The sequence below is a fragment of the Sinohyriopsis cumingii genome, chromosome 1, assembly GCF_028554795.1.
Source record: "Sinohyriopsis cumingii isolate HCF-2022 chromosome 1, ASM2855479v2, whole genome shotgun sequence".
Taxonomy (NCBI): Eukaryota; Metazoa; Mollusca; class Bivalvia; order Unionida; family Unionidae; genus Sinohyriopsis; species Sinohyriopsis cumingii.
In genome coordinates, this window is record NC_142961.1 from 42,495,548 (window position 1) to 42,516,135 (window position 20,588).

Sequence of the window (20,588 nt, forward strand, 5' to 3'; positions counted from 1 at the left end):
AAAAGTCTGATCATGCAGATGCTTCACATGAACAAACAGGTGCAGTTTAAAGCGCATGGGGTGCTGCTGTAAAGTTAGTCTGGTTCCCTGACTAATTTGACTAATTCCAAGATGAAACCCAGATCCAAATAAAACATGGATGAACCAATTATCTGGATTTTTTGGCAACTATAATTTTTCCATAGTTTTTGCTAGTATGCCATAAGTTTGTATTTTAAGAGTATTTTCTGTAAGACTTACAGCAAAATCGTAAGAGTTGGAAGGTCTGTGTATAGCATAATATATCTGATACTTGAGTTGTAATGAAATTTAAATATACTGAAGACGTAATGAAATTCAAAGTAAATTATGTAGTTGCAAATATTGTATGTATTTGCCCACAGCAATGTGATAGCACATATACAATGGAAGCAGATTTATATGCATTCTGTTAACAGACTGTACATCTGATTAAATATGGCTTCTACATTTTACCATAAAAAATTTCACTTACATCTGTACTCTGCTCCCAACCTCAAAATTAACCTGATGGGGAACACCTTCGCCCAAGGAGTTTCCCACTTTTGGAGCAGTATTCCAAAGATGAAGGGAGGGGAAGGAAGCATGAGCTTTTGTAAACACTGGAAAGTAGAGCGAATGTAGAGGAAGCCACCATGATCTCGGCTGTCAAGAAAACTCTGGTTGAATAATGTGTGACTAGTATCTGTAACTGTGTTTCCTGAAATAAAAGACACGAAAAAGATTAAAGCACACCTTATGCTCTGGATGTACATAATTTCACTACGAAGTAATGTGCTTTCTAAATCAAAAAGTTTTTTTATCTTCACAAAATGTTATTCCATGAACTGGTTAAATGGCGAATATCACGCACCTCAAAGTGCAGATTAAGCAAAAAAAACCCATAAAGTTTCAATTTGTACACTATATATGTTGTGTTGCTTGATAGGGCTAGAAAATATTGTTGATGAGTGGCAGTTCCAGGACCTTTCACCCTCTGAAGGAGCCAAATATGGCATGCATATAAACCAGTCCAAGTTGCTGAGCTGTTCTGAGGAATACCAAATTCAAAACAAAAGCATTGTTACGTTATGAGCTGTAATAAATGAATAAAGTAGTTATTTTTAAACATGCAGTTTCCTTTCTTTGCTGATCTGAACAAAATATCTAATATTCTTAAAAGGTCTCTGTTTCATAGTCACAGGACTCAAGATAAATCAAACTTAAGTAAAATCAACCGTTAAGTTTGATGTACCAGAATAAGGGCACTGGACCTGTCAGCTAAATCTGGGACCTTTAAAAACATGTTGAAAACAATTTTCCAGTCTCATGAACATAATCAGTCCAAGGCCAATTTGTTTTCCAGTGTTCTTTGAATGTGCTAACACAAAATTCATCATATTTTGCATCCTTGTGCCTTTTCTTTCTCGCTGTGGGTGCATTTGATTTTGGTTTCCTACACCTTTTCTGATTTGCTGATGGATGAGAAACCAAAGTTAAATAAACTCATCACTCATACTGATCATCCGTTATGTTCATTGGAGTGGAACCACGTGTTGCAGGTCAGTTCACATCTTAGTGTTGTAGTCGGTGGATAATTCAACCTTATGGCATAGGACCAATCATGCAATATGCATGAATACATATTAGCCATTACATCAGACATCTCGAGTCTAGACGAACAAGGCTTCAAGTGGATGAGTTTTTAATTGTCTCTTTCCAAATAATAAGGTGAAGCCCCTTTGAACAAAATTAGACTTTAGGACTTGGGACATTGATACTTATCTGGAATGGTACTCAAATTTAGAGGTAAAATAGCACTGTCTCACACATTTCTATATATGTTGTTCCTGTCTGATTATCTTGCAAACAGCAAAAATGTTAATAGGCTCCGAGTAACTCTGTTTGTATGTAATTATTCTGAAATTATATAAGGGTTGAAATTTCACACTTTAAGAAACAATTCTGAGACTGCAGAGGAATACATTTATTCCAATATTTTGGAAAAGTGGGAGGTCTGATGGACTTCTGGCAAGTCTGTCTTTTCAGTTCAACTGGGAAAACTGCAGGTTCCACACATCGGTCCACCATCAGTATTACCTGCTATTATTAATTGCTGATTTTGTCAGCTCAAAGGAAGGATGATGGCCCCATAATAGCCGTCAAGATAAATTTTACATCTATTTCCAATATGATGCTACTGCAGATTGGAAGATGAAAGCTCACACAATCAGGCATAATGCATAAATGTCATTGCTCTGGTGCACCATCAAACAGAGATGGCTCTGACACTTGGTTTTAATGCCATTTATCAACACGAGATATGTCATATATGGTGACCTATAGAGGAGAACCCCGGAAAGAATCACCAACCCATGGGAAGCTTCTGGCAAGCTTTTTCACATGCCGCACTGATCAAGTTGAAATAGAGGTGAGATGTGTGAGTGATCAGTGAAGGCAAATGACTTGGATCAAATGCAAAACTGGCTGTTGCACACACGTGACCAATGTACATAGGTTCACCTTTTAAAATTTATTTTTGAACTAAAACCCCAGTACTTTGCATATGTTGTTCACCCCAAATTCAAGTTGCACACAAGAATACTGTATTCTGCTCACTGTAATCTGTCCTAGCAATGAAATCATCAACTGTCTTAAAAACGCACACAGGTCTTAGTTTGTTCATGCTATGAAAACAATATCTGGATTAGTCAGTTGCTCAACTTGCCAAGATTAAAAGACAGTTGACTTAAACATGTCATAAACAGAAAATAAAAAGAAGCTGTACATAGCTATTTGTTGTGACCCATGAACAGAAATTTCACCTACCTTCAAAGAAACCTTTTTTAAATAATGAATGATCAATGACCCTAATAAAAAGTAATGTAACTTTTACCTCTTCTTAAAGACAAATTTTCTTTAATTCACAGACAAACAGATGAAGATATCTAACTAACCTTGTTGCACTTGCACAAAAGATGACTTCCATTTCTGCTGCAACTACTTTTCCCAACATAAAGCAAACAAATTTCTTCTCAAAAATCCTCTCCTGTAAGGATAGGAAGTACCTTGTTTTCGAAGCTGACATGTTGACCCCCTTGATTTTGACTGACAGTGTGACTGGTGTACATTAAATACAATCAAGATATGAAATACCTAAGCATCAAATCACATGACATGCCTTTATCTTTTTGCTCATCAAACTGTTTAATTTGCATACTTGTGAGTGGTTGCTGCCGATAAGCTACAGTGACAACTTAAGGCAGGATGAAACCACTCTTTGGTTAGGAAACTACTGGCCACTGAAAGCAGGTGACTGTTAAATACTGGGCATTTATATAGGAAATTTGCTTTGGGGGGAGAGGGAATTAGAATAGGTGGTATAACCAGATGACAAATGAACACAGGTAACTGTTAGGACAGATCTGACTGTACCTTTGACAGGGATAAAGAGATCTTTCCTACTACTATTCATCCCATCTGGATTTAGCCAAATAGAAATGTAAGGCTCTGGTATCGTCCCTGCCAATGAGACTAGTGATTTGAATTAGTTAAAGAGCAACCAAACATAGCTAATTCTTGGCCAGAAAACCTACTGGAACATCATAAGGGGTGTGGGTGGGGTCAGCTTGGCAAGAGAACGATTCTCCAAGGCCATAAGGCTAATTACATCATTCCTTTGTTGGTGGTGAGGAGGGTGGTTGACTGAGAGTCAATAGACATCTTGCCCTTACCCCTACAATCACTCTGCAACCCTATTTAGTTAAGAAAGGAGTTTTAAAATGAGTCTAGTGCAGTGTTGTCCAACCTTTTTGACACCATAGGCCACTGAAAAATGTTTTTCTTAAAGCCGAGGGCCGCAGCAGAGAACTGAAAAGCATCAACTATATAGCTGCTCGAGCTCTGGTGGGCCAATTAAAATCAGCCCGAGGGCTGCATGCGGCCCCCGGATTGGACAGCACTGCTCTAGTGGTTCCACTGAGTCCCCTGCTTCAAGCATATAGGCAGGGTTCCCACAGACCTTACAGGCATACAGTATTTCTTCGCTAACTTTACCAGCCTGGAACTGTGGCCAAACAAATGGAGCTGCTATCTCTCAGATCTTGACAGGACATAGTAGGGATAACACGTCAAGCAAAGATTTTTTTTTAATGGGTTAACCCTCAATGCAGCCGGTGACCAAGACTTGAGACGTTCCTAAAACCAGTCAGGAGGCTTAGGTGACCAAAAAGTGAGTAACCTTGTAACAACCCATTAAAACCTACTTGATGGATGAGGGGGACTAACTAACCCATCTGCTGTCTGGATGCCTCTTGGCCATGTATAAGTTTCTATGGTGAAATGGGAAAGCAAGAGACTGGTTATTACTTTGGGGGATGTTTTGTATCTCCGAAGGCATTTTCAAATTAGAATTCCCATGCCGGATGACCCAGAAGGTTTAGACCACAGCTCTGGTGGCAGAAGGTGGTAAATTTATGTAATTGCCAAACAAACTCATCTTCCATCATATTTCCAACATGGGATGGAGATGAGAATACCAGTTGGGGAAAAAAGCACCAACTCACTTGGGGTTTCTTTGAACTCAATAGAGTGCAATGTAACTGATAGTTCATTCTCCTGTCTGCTGGCAGGATAAGACAAGACTGCCTGATCTATTCTCTCTTCCTAGAAAAATGGAATACTATGCCACTCTCAGTGGTGGAAATGAGTTTCAGTCCATTTCCATTCCTCTGATAACAAAGCTGAAGTAGCTGTTGGGAACCCCTATAGCCTGCTCTGTGTGCTGATATTGGAGTCATGGAAAACTCATCCATGGTGCTCTGAGTGGAAAAGGAGACGATCTGGGTTCACATCCTGGTTAGAGGAGTACACAAGCCCCACAGGATTGAAAGGAAACACTGGGAAACCAGCGATAGGCATCAACCTTGACCCTTTCAACAGAGGCAGACTGCTCCTCAACAATTAACACCAAGAGACTGGTATTTGATCTGCCCACTGACTGGTACCTGATAACCAGTGGTGACCAGCAACCAGTATCTATCACTTTGCCTTCCAGCTACGTATCAGATTATAAAGCAACTTGTAACAAATCTGATCTGCTAAAATGCCTGACTAAAGACAGTATAAGCTGTAAACAATAAAACTTTAGATCTGAGACTGGAATGATTGGAAAAAGGAACCAGGGCAAGTACCAAAAAACCCAAGAACCCCTATCAAAATTTGTTCAATTTTTTAAATCTAAATTCTCTTTGATATTTTTTTTATTATACCCTCAAATAAAGATGGGGGTTTGGGAATAAATATAAAATCCTTTTCGTTTTAGAATGGTGGAGGGTGGGGTGAAAGGTAACCCAACAGGCCTGCTACTTTCTCAACAGACATCTTGAGACAAACATACAGATGGAAAAACTTAACATGATTACAAATACCCAGACTACATATAATGCTGAATGTAACTGTAATATAAGCCATCATCCAGTGAATTTACTGAAACTAAAGCCAGAATAACACCTGCATATGTTGCAGACTTACTAAGCTATACTATATAACAGCACAAGTCACATGATCAACATACTTTCTTGTGTATGTGCTATATATATATATATATATATATATATATATATATATATATATATATATATATATATACCTACCATTACTGGCTTCTTCAAATATATTGTTGAAATGACAGAAGATATCCCTTGGTGGACATTTTTCCTCCTGCAGCATCTCAAGCACTATCACTACTTCCTCCTGCCCCACACTGCACAATCCTCTGCTGGAGAAACACCAGCACACTCGATTAACACAACAGTCCACTGAAAAGGGAGAAAACTCATATCATGGGAGAAAAGCAACTATGAGTTGTATGATCAGAAACTTTTGGAGAAAACCGACTCAAGTTGCATTTAAAAAAACATAAACTTTGTCATCGAAAGGGTGATGCTAATATAACCTTGGTGTCTAAGTGAGATCCATGACTTGCTTGCTATGTAAGCATAAAAAGTTATAGGAAGCATTAATCAAAACAAATTCCAAACTTTATTCATTTTTATTTATTATCACTTAATGTGGTAAAACAAACAGCAATTTATTTTGTTGAATTATGAAGCTACTTACAGTTGACTACTTTCACTAGAACATGAAGATTTGTATTCACAGCAAACACAGCAGGATCTGCTTCTTCATCTGAAATGTGCAAGAAATGTGCTAGAAATACACTAGTTGGGTCTCTTTCTCTCACATACCCATTAGAATTACTGATACACAAATTATTTCCAATTATAACAATAAAATTTGGTCTCTAACTGTGTGGGAGGGGTTGCACAACATAACACTAGCACCACTGCAAGAAAGCTTAGGAATCAAATATTATATCATCCCATACATAACATTATGTCCTTCTTAGTGAATACAATACTATTTTAACGTCAGATTTCTTAATTTTGGACTTCTTGGTCCATAGATAAATAAAAGGTAGGTATACATTAAACTATAAATGAAAGTGCTAAATACAAGCACATACTTTACGAAGAACCAAGTAATACAAATGGCATAATATATCCATCCAGATTTCAACCTTTTTTCATGGTTCTTAAAGCCCCATATTTATCTTTCCAGAACATTTCAAGGACTTACAAAAGTTTTCAAGGAATATTTTTCTTACGGAAATTAAACTTCCTTCATGTTATTTTATCACTGTATAAATAAGTACAAAAGTAGCAGAAAACTAACTGATCAGCACTGACCTAGGGCAAAGGGACACAACTCTATTTGATAACTATCCATGTCAAGTGTAGCATTTGATTGTCTCAAATATATACTATTTATTATTTTTGGAAACTAAGTACATAACAAATTCTGAATTTTAAAAGTGAAACATTTTCATTAGTTTAACTTTTTGTATTCTGTCTGACAAGTTTAAGATGGTTTTGGAAAAATTCAAGAATCTTTTTGACAAATTCAAAAACTTTTCAAGAATAAAACCAAAATGTTTCAAAATATTAAGACTTTTCAAGGCAAATCCTCAAATTCAAAGATTTTTCAAGGTCACATGAACCATGGTTTTCTATACTAAGGACTATACTTTAAGATTGGGTGTGAAGTTGGGTCAAGTTTCATGAAAATATCTTCACAGTTAAAAAGTGACAGCCTGGATGAATAAACAGGCCACAGACTTATATTTTCCTGTGTTTTGACCTTGATCTTAAGACAAAAAATATAACTAAATATGCAAGACAATTTCAAAGCAAAATATATGACAGGCTCAAGTTTCATTACAGTATCTTCACTACCTCAAAAGCATTGACTGTTGATGCTATAGATAACTGATTGATATTTTCTCTAGGCATAACCTTTACCTTGAGGAAGCAGCATGGATATAATATGTGATATAGTGTCTTGTCAATATATATACCCTATCATAATTTCATTGAAAAAACTTCAGTGGTTCAAAAGTTGTATTTAAAATACGGATGCCAGTGACAAAACTAAATATTCCTTTGCAATGAACTTAACCTCTGGGCCATGGTCATGACACACAGTCTAGTCATGCTTTATAACTGGCCTAAGTGTCATTAAAATATCTTCAAAAGTTATACTATAGACAATGATAAAAGTCATAGAATTACATTTTCCCTTAAATCAACCTTGACCATGAGGCATGGGGCTTAACTACAGTATGTAGCATGCAATTTAGTTATTATATATGTTTGGGAAAAGTTTCTTTAAAATAAATTCAGTGGTTCAAAATGTATACTCGGGATAATGATGCAAGTCACAATATTACATTTCTCTTGATGTGACCATTACCTATGACAGGGAATGTGCTTATGGCAAGTGACTGTAAATTTCTATATAACTATCAACCTTCAGTTGTTCTAAAGTGATACTCTGGACACTGATATGAGTCACATAGTTATATTTTCCCTTGCCACGACCTTGGCCTTGAGACAAAAATTGATACATGATACATACTTCGACAAAGTTTTAAGAAAATCTCTCCAACTATTAACAAGTTATGGGCCAGGCAAGCAAATGTTAGCATACAAAAGAACATCATAATATAATACACCATACTTATGACAGGGTCTAAAAATCTTTCTTGAATCTTCTTATGCAACTTTCAAACATGCAATGCTGTTATTATTAGTAGTAGTAGTATTATAGTATATTCAATTAACTTTGAAGTTCAAGTTTTATTTTCATCTTACAAAAGTACATAGTCAAATTGATTAACCATTTTACATGTCACAATCATATCAATACATTCACTATTTTAAGGATTATCAACAGTTATGTTTTCGTTCTTATAATACAGGTACACTCTTCAATGACTCAGTGGACAAACCAAACCATTCTATTTTGTACCTTCTATTCTGTCATCATAGCATTGTGAATATTGATTACACAAGATTAATGCATGAAGAATAAACTTAGTTTCTTAAGCAAATACTAAAAAAGCCATGCCATACTTACTTGTAATTTGTGACATGTACATCTCTGGATCTGGGTTGGATATCAGTGCTGAATCTAAAAATGATTAAACACAGTATATGTACATTTGTTTTCATATGAAAATGTAAAGTAACTTAAAATTTGTTGTTGTTATTGTTATGGGTTTAACTCCTTTTTTCAGCACATGACAAGCTATGCATGGCAGCCAGTACATTCGATGGAGGAAGAACCCAGGAAAACCCCAGGAAGAACCACCAACCTACAGAAAGTTACTGACAATCTTTCTCACATACTTATGTTGGCCAAGCTTAAGACTCGAACTGAGACAAAAGTGAGATGGCAGTGATCTGTAAAGGCGAGTGCCTTAGACCACTCTGCTACCCAGGTCCTCACTTAACATTTGCTTCTTAATGTTCTATGCACAGAATTATGAAGATGCCAACCCATGAGTATATTGATCAGAAATCCTAGCATCAACTGTTCAGAATGGATAAAAATTTCCTTAAAGGCAACTTTCTATTCAATCTTACTAAGAGCCTATACATACCTGCATACAATCAGTAACATTTACTGTGTAATCAGACTAAATGTTTTATTCATTCCTTCAATTTCTGAACTTTGAATTGCTTCAACATTTGTGGCCAAAACCATCAAATTAATGAAAATTTCTCCAGAAATTATCTGCATTTGAGGGTACATAAATTCATGGTTTTGCCTGTCAAAGTTTGCACATTAATAGGTATTTAATATTGTGGTTGAACCTCTACAGATATGCAAAATTAAAGCATGCCAAATAGAACTGCCAGAGCAAAATCTGTTTTCGTTTGAGCAAATAACATCAGTGGAAGCAGACCCATCAATAAAACTAAAACAATACTACCACCTCTATGAACACAAACAAAATACCTACCAACATTGATTACTTATAAAAGTGTTTCCACCATGTGAGTGCTCAACATCAAAGGAGGTCGATATTACCAAAGTATGTAAGATGCCAACTAAATTGAAAAACAGCGGAATCACTCCTTTTTCGTGCCTGCCTGATGTACAGATCAAATTCAACCACCTGATATGACCACAAATAGAGTACCAAGAAGAATTAAATTTTACAACAGGTATGCAGTTGAATAAAAGATTAAAGTATTGATTTATCAAATACTAGCAGTTCTGCTAATTCTCTAGGAATGAAACACATTAACAAAATGGGGTGGGGCTGTCATCATGAAACATGGATAATTTTTCAATGGGCCTTGAAATTTGTTGTTCAGGACAACAACAAATAATATGAACATTTTTGGTCCCTCATGGAAAGTTTTGATACTAGAGTATTTGAAGTGGTTACTTGTTTTCTAGTTACAGTTTTTCACTTTGAGATACTACATTCTACATACCAATTTGTGAAACTGTTACTGTCCAATAGAAAACTTGAAAATTTAATTCCCATAATTCTGATTTTCTGGGATTTCATCAGGATTGGCTGGCATCTCTGAACATAATAATCACTAACAAAGTTTCTGATACCTTGTTAGGCGTGTCAATCATGAATAAGTGTCCAGAAACAGACCCTTAATCACTGATCCCCATTTTATTAAGATGGAAGAAGGCATACAAAACGTTAAAAAAACTGTAAGACTGGGAATGATTTAGTGTGTGACAAATGGATGGAAGGACAAGCACATAGGTGCCAAAGTGATCAACATGTCAAGCTTCCAACAAAACATGCTTGACAAAATGTTAATACAGTAGAACCTGTCTTGAAGGACCACCCATTCTGCCAGAAAATTATGGTCTCTCATAACAGGTCATAACACCACATAATCAATAAATCTGTGCATTGAGAATAGGTCTCTCAAGACAGGTGGTCTCACATAGCAGTGGTATTTCTTGAGAGACCATCATTTTTTTTGGCAGAAGGGGTGGTCTTTCAAGACAAGTTCTACTGCATTAGTGTACACTGTGCTATTTCAAATGCATTTCCCAAGCACACAGAAGCAGTAAATTTCATCAACTGTCTCCTTCAGGTTGTAATTAGCTTTGTTGTGAATAAAGTTAATGTCAATCCAAGTTTGTGAAAGACATGTAAATATATCTGAACCTTCTCCAAATGATATGTCCCACCATGCTTACAGTGATGAAACAATTGCAAGGAACAACAACTCACCATAAGGAGTCTCTCCAGGTATGACTATAGGTGGAAGACCATCATCTGGTATTAAACACCTACTTCTTCGGTTTTCAATGATCTTCAGTCGTCTTACCCGGGGAGAGGAATGACCATCTGAAATTAAGTTGTCCATATAAAAAACAGATTCTAAGTTACAGCATAGTATCAACTTTGCTACAGCAGTACATGACTGTCATTTAATTTTCTCACATTTATGTTAACATACAGCAAATGACAACCCAATGTGAAATGGGAATGTCAGTTTTAAAAATTCTGAACCTAAACATAAAACTGAAAGTACAAAATTTGTATCAGACTTTTTTGTTGTTGGCATTACTGCATATAATTGCTAACAATTTGAGTGCAACTGTAAACAGCGTAGACCCTAATCTACCACTGCATAATGTTTGAGTAACTCAGGGTCTATGCTGTCTGTTCTTAACAAGATCTACCATTGCACTATGCAGTGGCAAATCAGTGTGTGCAGTTTGCAGTTGAACTGAATTACAGTGTATAAGCAAATATAAGTGGTAAAACTCACTGATTCAAAATATTTTTTTAGTCATCTTTTCTTTCAGGTACAAGTCCATCAAGAAAAGAATGCAAAGGCATGGTATACACCCATGTTCAAGTTTGCATATAAAGTTGGGCTGTCTGTAGCATACTATTTTTGTCAATGTATAATCCACATCAGATGTCTGTTTTGAAATCCTACTTCAACAATTGATTTTGTGATACAGTTTTTGCTTAAGAATTATCATCAAACATCAGAAGTGTTCTGGTGACAATGTTGTAATCTGAGGCTAAAACCAGGAAACATTACACCAAAATTAGAATGGTTCCCATTTCTGTATCATTTCACTCATATTGCATCAATTCCTGTCTATAAAGGCACATTTATAATCACAGTTCTGAAGTCCTAATTTATTTTACTATCCTAAAATTGATATTTCAAAATATTTAAAGCTTCAACCCTTACAAAAGTATCGAAACTGAGTTTCACAACTCAACATGACTTTATGACTATCCCTATTTTAAAAAAAGACATAATTGGCTAAAATGTAGATCACAGCTAGAAAAAAGTGAGAATCTTGTTCAAGGTCCCATCCATCTAGCTAATGCAATATCACAAAAATAAACTATAGCAATTTCAAGTGTATGTACACTGTTTGTCACACACATATATCATGATGTAAATACACTGGTGATATGGAAATGAGTTAGTATTAAAAATAGGTCTATATGTATAGTTTGTTTCAAAGGTGAGTTGTACCTTTTAAGATGAATCCAGACACAAATACATATTTCAAACAGCATAATAGAAAGCAAATTTTCTAGAAAACTATGTTTCTCTGAGAATACATACCTGCTCACATTAACATAAGCATAAGATATAAGCATGCAACCTCCAGAATTCATCCCTGCTAAAAGACGAAAATTCGCCTCTTCTGTCTATATCATAAAAACAATCTGCAAAAACTCTTACCCATTACCTCTCATTGCCATCACCAGGTGTCACCAGTTTTTAAGATGAGCAAACTAAAAATGAGGATGCTTGCAAAGAAAGGTAGATGTGACAGCTTTTAAGTAATTTCGTTGGATAAGTATTCTTGAAGAGACATAATTAGAAAAATCGGATTTCCCCATTGAATACATTCCCTGATCACATTATTAGGAGAATAGGTAATAGGAGGAGGCAATGCTGAATATCCTACCTGTAACTTGGGTATCCTTCTAGGAAAGAAAAATTGGATTCCCAATGTGAGCGATAACTTTCTTTACTACTGAAACCAAAATAGCCTATAAAACATGCCATAATTACAACATGTATATAAAAGATACATTAACTTTTGCTACTAACCTGGTTTCACAGGAGGTTAACATTCTTGTCACAAAGGGCAAAATCCATATGGATTAGAACCAGAATACAAGGACAAAATATACTGCAAAATTATTTATATTCAGCACTCATTTTAACTAGCTACATGTGTAACTTTCACTGAATGAGCCTGAACTGGACTTTTATAATAAGCATATCATGTGCTCAGCATGCTGTATTATATTACTCTTGTATTCTTTTTTTGGTTCCAAGGGTTGTCATCACTGGGGGCGGATGTGGGAGATAAGCACCTACTTCCCTTGGAAATCTCCCAGTGGCTTGCGTCTGACAGAGCCTCTGACAACCAAATCCAAATCCAGCTCCAGGCCTTCACAAGTGGCGGAACCTGTTTAATCTGACTGGAGAAGGGATGACAGGCGAGTTTCTGGCGCCTCCAAACCAGATGCTTCGGGCAGATGGGGCTTGTTAACCTTGGGTGGTCACCCATCTAGGAAAAGGTAAAACTCCGATTTCAAACCTTCGCTGCCTTGCGACTATACCCTCTCATGGGAAAGGCTAAGGGAGTAAACCCCAACAGAAAATCTGGAGACGGAGTCCCTAAGGCAACTTGGCACTGCTTTCAGTGTCATCTAGGCAACTCCTGTGACGCAGCTGGTGCCATGACATACCGGCTTGTCCTTTCCCTTGGATCTGTCAGCTGAGTGGAGAGGGTCGATCAGCTGCATGGGCAACAGCTGATTCTCCATATCGTCCTGCCCAGGCTTGCACCCTGGAAAGGACACGCCAGCTTCGCTCCACAGTGTCAACACAACACGGGAAGCAGCAGTTTACTGGTTATAAGTCACTGCTCAACTGTTGTAGAGCCAGATGCCAGGGGTTGCTTCTGATGGTGGGAGAGAACAACAGGTTTCACTGGACAGCTACCGCCCGCCTCAAACTGGGCAGCCCCCAGCCATTAAGGTTCCATCCAGCCACAGTTTGCCTGCCTTGCTGGTGCATAAGGCTTACGGTACATGAGTACCTGACAAGCGGAGTGCAACTACTGTACCAAGAAATAACAAAAGAAAACCAATAAGGAAACATCCAGTTCTCAAGCTAGGTATCTGGAATGTCCGACCATGCTGACTGGGCTTTCAGATGATTTCCAGACAATCAGTGATGTTCGAAAGACTTCACTCATAAACGACAAACTTGAAAGACTCCAGGTCGACATCGCCTTGCAGAAAAGAACTACACATTTTTCTGGCAAGGAAAAAGCGCCAGCGAAGCCAGACAGTTTGGTGTCGGATTCACTGTCAGGAACACTCTGCTTGCGATGATAGAACCCTGCCAACAAAGAAATGGAAGACTGCTATCCCTCCGCCTCCACACCACAAACAGGCTTGTCAATCTGATCAGCGTTTACACTCCCACACTAAGCGCCTCCAAAGATACCAAGGATGAGTTTTACGATGAGTTAAACTCACTCATCAACAAAAATCCCAAGGAAGAGAACTTGATTCTGCTGTGCGACTTCAATGCTAGGGTGGGTGCCGACCATGACTCTTAGCCCTCCTGTCTTGGCAAGTTTGGCGTTGGGAAGATGAATGAGAATGGGCAGCGCCTTCTAGAGATGTGCTCGTGCCACAACCTCGGCATCCCCAATTCATTCTTTCAGATAATGCCACGGCATAAAGTGTCTTGGAGGCGTCCCTGGTCTAAACACTGGCACCAGCTGGTCTTGATCATTACAAGACGGTCAGCCATGAAGGGTGTGCTTCTTACCCGTACCTTCCACAGTGCTGACTGCGACACCGACCACTTGCTGGTGGGCTGCAAAATGAAGCTTCGGCCGAAGAAGATCCACTGCGCTAGGCAAGAAGGTAAACACACTGATGTGAGCAAAACATCATATCCAGACAAGGCTGAGGATTTCACCTATGCTCTTTCCAAGACGTCTGATTCAGAACCCCCCAACGGCAGTGCCAAAGAAAGATGGGATCACATCAGAGAGACTGTACAGCACAGCCACATGGATCTCTGGTAAGAAGCAATCAAAGAGCAATGACTGGTTTGAGGCTAACTCCACCACACTCATGCCAGCCATAGAAGAGCATAGCAGTTCTCACCTGTAACACAAGCGATCCCCCGACAGAAGACACTACAGGCATACAGGTTTACCAGAAGCAAAGTGCAGAGATTAGCACGGCAATGTGCCAATGAATACTGGCTTCAGCTGTCAGAGCATCCAGTCAGCAGCAGATATCGGAAACATCAGAGGCATGTACAATGGCATAAAGAAAGCAATGGGTCCCACGAAGAATGTGACAGCACCACTGAAGACTGCCACAGGCGATACCACCCACAAAAAGGGCAAGCAGATGGAGTGTTGGGTGGAATACTACTCTGAACTGTACTCCAGACAGAACCATGTGACCAATGAAGCCCTCAACGCCATTGAAAACCTCTCTCTCATGGCCGAACTGGATGAGAAACCTACTGTAGCCAAACTAAAGAAGGCCTGAGAAACTGTCCTTAGGTAAAGCCCCAGGGAAGGATGGCATCCCAGCAGAGGTCATCAAGTGCAGCTGTAGCGTGCTGCTCACACACCTGCATGACATCCTCTGCCAGTACTGGGACGAGGATGCAATGCCTCAGGACATGAGAGATGCCAACATCATAACCCTGTACAAGAACAAGGGCGACAGAAGCGACTGCAACAACTACAGGGGCATATCGCTTCTCAGCATCGTGGGTAAAGTTTTCGCATGCGTCATCCTGAACAGACTGCAGATGCTTGCTGACAGACTGTATCCAGAGTTGCAGTGCAGGTTCCACGCAGAGGGGTCCACAATCAACATCATCTTGTCCATCAGGCAACTGCAGGAAAAATGCAGAGAACAATACAGACCCCTCTTCCTGGTCTTTACAGACCTCACCAAGGCGTTCGATCTGGTCAGCAGAGACGGACTCTTCACAATCCTGGCAAAAACTGGATGCCCTCCAAAGCTTCTAAGCATGATCCAGTCCTTCCACGATGACATGAAAGACAAGTGCAGTACGATGGCTCAACATTCGACCCCTTTGACATCTGCAGTGGAGTGAAACAGGGCTGCGTCCTTGCCCCCACGCTCTTCAGCATCTTCTTCCCAGTCCTGCTCAAGCACGCTTTGGGACATTCACAGAAGAGATCTACTTGCACACACGATCAGACGGCAGACTGTTCAACCTGGCATGACGGAAGGCAAAGAGCAAAGTGCATAAAGTCACCATCAGGGACATGCTCTTCACAGACGATGCTGCTCTAGCCACCCATACAGAAGCCGAGCTTCAGTGCCTGATGGACTGCTATGCTAAAGCATGCAATGAGTTTGGGTTGACCATAAGCCTAAAGAAAACAAACGTGATGGTTCAGGACGCGGACCCCCCAAGCATCATCCTGCTCTAACATTTTTCTGTAATATAACAACAACTCACACCGTAAAGCATTTCACTTAACATATGGTGCCATTTTCTTTAAAAGTATAGACTGATCCTCTAACTAGTTTATCAATACAATGAATCTTTGAGACAAGTTCAAATCTGAAGAAATCTGTCTGTTCTCTTGTAAATGCATCATATACAGTTGCTATAAATAGCAAATAAGGAAAATGCTCATATGCTATTCTTGTGCAACAGTCAGCTTTTCAAGAATATTCTCAAATTTATACGAGTGGAATTAAAGAAATGAGGATGGAGGCTACTTCATCATTAATGTTGACCAATGTGTTGAGTTTATAATAATAAAGGAATGGAGGGCATTTCAAAGTTGGCAACACTCAGTATATCTCCTTGATAACAGTCATAAAACCAAACTCCGTCCTCATCATGGTTGGATAGTAGGGCTGTTGCTCAGGGGTATGTTCACACTCACTGTGCAAAGTCTGCTGTTAATGATCTGCTTCCATTTTGGAATAAACCATTCCTTGTGGCAACAACAATGCAATGCCATCATCTCTATATAATTCATGGCAAATACCATGGATGTAAGCAGTGAATATAGGATAAGCCAGCTCTTCTGGATGATTTTGTTGTACTGGTATGGACAGCTGGTTTGATGGGTCTATGGTTACCAGCCTTGTGGAAGGTGGTATAGTTGGTGCTAGTACCAGCCCTTCCATAGGCACTGCTGAAAAGACAGATCTATTCATAAATCTGAGTCATAATACCTTTGTGAAGCCTTCTGCCTGGTGAGATGTATGGACTGATCACTATGATCCATGTTATTGTAACTGCATGTAGCTGTAGGCATGCTAGGATGGAAAGCTCCATCATTAGGATCACCATAATTGTGACTGTATATAGCTGTAGCATAGCAAAATGGACAGCTCTCTCATTAAGATCTCTATAACTACTGAAAGACAAAGCCATAGGTCTGACAAAATGGAAGGATCTTTCAGTAAGATCAGCTGGAATGACTCAATGGCCAGTTCAAACTGGTAAGATCATCATGGACAGTGATACAGCAGTACTGATCTGTTAAATCTGATTAAAAACCCATGTACTTGGACATACAGGCCTGATGGCCGTGCTTGGACAAGCATTGGGGCTTATGCCACCTGGGCTGCCTAAAAATCAAGGTACACATCCCAACATATCATAATTATATGCAGGAATTCAAAACTATGTTTATTTGTTGCCCTGTTTCTTTTTGCGCTGTCAACTTTTGCAAAACTGCACACATTGCATGCTACTAATAAAATACATTTTATACATGCAAAGGACGATTTTTCATGCATTACTTTTTTAGTCTTGAAAATGTTGCATTTATTACACTCTTGACAAATTTCACAGAACTGACAAGAAAAAACACAAGAAAAATGTAAAAATTAATTATGCAGCATGTTGATAAGTCACTAAAACAACAACAGTTACTTACTGGGTGAGTGAGATATAGGCAATGTATGCAAAACCATGAATACCAATATGCATCAATGAAAATGTGTTGTATCATGTGGTCTAAAATTTACCAAGTCTGAGAACATCCAAAATTCAACAAAATATTAGCAAACTTAAAAAATTAAAATTTACATGTTTAGGAATATGGATGCGTCAAATTTAGCACAAATATGGCTTGGAAGAGAAACTTAACAACTGGGAATAACTGGTGGTGGTAAGGAGAGGTAACAAGCATAAGTTCTCATCCTTTGTCTAAATGATATAGACGAAAGAGATGAAAATTTCATCATTCAGTAGGGCTGGTGATAAAAAATGGATTCACTTTTCTGAACCCTACTCAAAAGAAAATAGGTATGCTTTGATCAAGGAGAATATTCAATAGTTTTATATTTGCATTGTTTTTCAACGCAAAAGGCCAAGTTATCCAGGTACCTGTCCAAAACCATGGTAATGTCACTGGACATTTTTCTATGCCTCCAAAGCGTTGCCAAATGTGGAACACTACCGAACTACCTGTGCCTATTTACTCCATGACAAAATATCTGCACATAAATCTGCCATTGTGACAAACTTCCTGCAGGAGGACTGCATCCAAACTATGCCCTGTCTTCCATACAACCCTGAAAAAAGCTACATGATATTTTTGGCTGAATTCCAATAGCAAACATACTCTTTGAGGCAGATGTTTTGATAGCTGCCATGTTGTTGCTAGTGCAGTTTTCCACTGCATGAACAACATAACAAAAAGTGAACAATATGGCATTTAATAACTAGATAATCAGACTGAGAAATTGTGTTGAGGTGGATGGGGAGTACATGCCAAGGATATACTGAGGTACTGTTCACTAACAAAGAACTTTGTTGTAAACTACAGCATACTATTGTTCTGGAGTTTTTAGATACCTACTGTATGTCAAAAGTTGTACTTGTAACCCTACTGTATGTCAAACATTGTACTTGTAACTGAGATTAGTGAGGTTAAATGCAAAAGCTTAACATTACCCACTAAGAAGAATGAGGTCAATGTGACCATCATCTGCTGACATGAGAAGTACTCACCAAGATGACAGCATCTAACAAGGTTCGTAACTGTATATACAACAGCGTCAGAGAAATGAAACATGTTACTGATACCAGTGCTAAAAAACAACAAAAAGAATGCTGTCAGAAAGTGACAACCATGTCTTGCCTGTTTCAATAAGACGACAATATCTTTGACTAATCTTCATACCTGGTGGTGATCTTTCTACTTTTTTCTGCACTCTGTTGGTTCTCCTAACTGGCAAACGCTGAACCTCTGCAGAGCCATCTAGCTCAGTCAAATCTCCACCAGGTCTAATGCCATCAGAAAATATCACCTGCTTGGGTTCAGCACGTCTTGAGGTGCCTATGAAGTTCATTATTATCATTACACATAAACTTGTGAACATGGAAAGTAATATATAAATCATACAGACTTAAGCATATTATTCTCACTGATTAGAATTACCTGCTCTATGAAAGGAAAAAACCCATCAGAAATCAAAGTGCCTGTTTCTGAAGCCAGGGTTTCCCTGAATTATTTTAAAGTACATAATATGCACAAACACGTGCTCGTAACAATAAGAGTTCTGACATATGGTATCAAGTCTATGAACAGCTTTAAGCAGTCATGGTATAAATCCTTGCATATCAAAATACAAACTTCAGGCATACAGTAATAACGAAAAATGTTTCAACTGAATACAGCAACTGATGTAGAAGTTTTATGATTTTTCACAAACTTGTACCCAAAATTTGAATATTTGTGACCATGATGTCACTGCCAGAAAAAGCAATACATGTCTTGCCATTCATTGGCTAAACAAAGCAGACAACCTAAAGATGTGATCTTTAAAATAAGTTAGATGCACTTTCACCCATAAAGAACTATCAGCACTATTATAAATTGTACGGAGATCTACAGATGTATAGGCTATAATCACTTGTTAGTTACCAGTTAGAAGTTTGGGAATTACCATTTAGAAGTTTGTGCTATAACATCTTATTAGTTATGTAAGGAGGCCCAACTTCAATGTGCCTCTACATCGTTCGGGGTCTCAGGTATTAAAATTCAAGCTTTAAATCTGTTTAATACTGAATATAAAAGTTCTTACAACACATGTATTAGCACAACTGCAACTGACAGTTAAAACACTGGCACATCCTGGCAGCTTGTAAAAAGTGCATAAAAATGATTTCATTCATCAATTTATAATTTTTACCCTGACTGTCACCAGAGCACCCCTAATTTTGAAAACTTGTTTAAATTTCTAACCAAATGGAAGCTGCTGATGTAAAAACCAGGCTGCTTGCTCTCCTTTTCCGATTTGTAGAACAGTCCATTGTCAGTAAAACCTGTGTTATCTGCATCCAGTATTTCAATGCAAAGTTGTAATACTTTTATTTTTTTCAAATGAACTAGAAATAAAAGAGGCATAACACGTCCAAACATATGTTCAAATGGATGTTACTCCCAAAGTTAGAGAAATTAATGAAATTATTTGAGATTATAAAAGACTGCAAATTACATCACATCTGTTGTCTAAACAACAGACCTGCCCACACAAATATGGTGACCATGTTAGTAAAGAAACTTGCATTTGGTTTGAAACTCAAGTAAGATGTGTTCAAGACATCACGGTTTGTTCCGTTTCGAAATGATAAACTGTCAAACAAAATGCCCAAGTTCTGTCCTTTTATATCCTTAATGCCTTTAATTTTTAAAACTGGTAGGTGGGTACAGATTGTCAGGGTTGGGGGTGAATACTAGGGGAAAATGAAATAACCCTTAGCATGTATCAGGACAATGGATCAAGCTTGAACTCAGGCAGCAACAAGCAGCAAGAAAGGTTAACATAAAATGGTTAACATATACATTTATTTTAGGCTGCGGATTGCTAGGATTAGATTACATGGAAAGCTACAGTTAAAAGCTAGTAGAGAAGTATGCACAGTTCATATAAAAAAGTCACATGCACATTACCAGGATTCAAGAAAAAGGGAATTCTTTTTAAACAGAATAATGCAGACTGTTCAATAGCAGTGAGTAACAGTTTGTAAACAAGCTGACCATATCCTGCTTATTAAGCCTGCTCCTGTGCTTCCAATAATGAGGGCGCTTACTGAGCCTGATAAAGTGTAAATATCCAAAGAGGGTGGGATAATATGGTACTGAAATAGAAGTAAAATATG

The 20,588-nt window shown here is 38.2% G+C and overlaps 1 protein-coding gene across 2 annotated transcripts in view; it reads right to left on the reverse strand.

The window, feature by feature from the left end:
- Positions 1 to 20,588, reverse strand: part of LOC149806781 (uncharacterized) — a 72,494-nt gene that overhangs the window by 17,867 nt on the left and 34,039 nt on the right. For both annotated transcript variants that reach the window (XM_089957502.1, XM_089957493.1), the window contains 6 exons: positions 18,607 to 18,762; positions 10,616 to 10,732; positions 8,476 to 8,529; positions 6,118 to 6,186; positions 5,652 to 5,816; positions 494 to 718 (listed from right to left, as the gene is read on the reverse strand). In XM_089957502.1, coding sequence (XP_089813628.1) covers positions 494 to 718; positions 5,652 to 5,816; positions 6,118 to 6,186; positions 8,476 to 8,529; positions 10,616 to 10,732; positions 18,607 to 18,762 — 786 coding nt within the window. The remainder of the gene's footprint in view (positions 1 to 493; positions 719 to 5,651; positions 5,817 to 6,117; positions 6,187 to 8,475; positions 8,530 to 10,615; positions 10,733 to 18,606; positions 18,763 to 20,588) is intronic.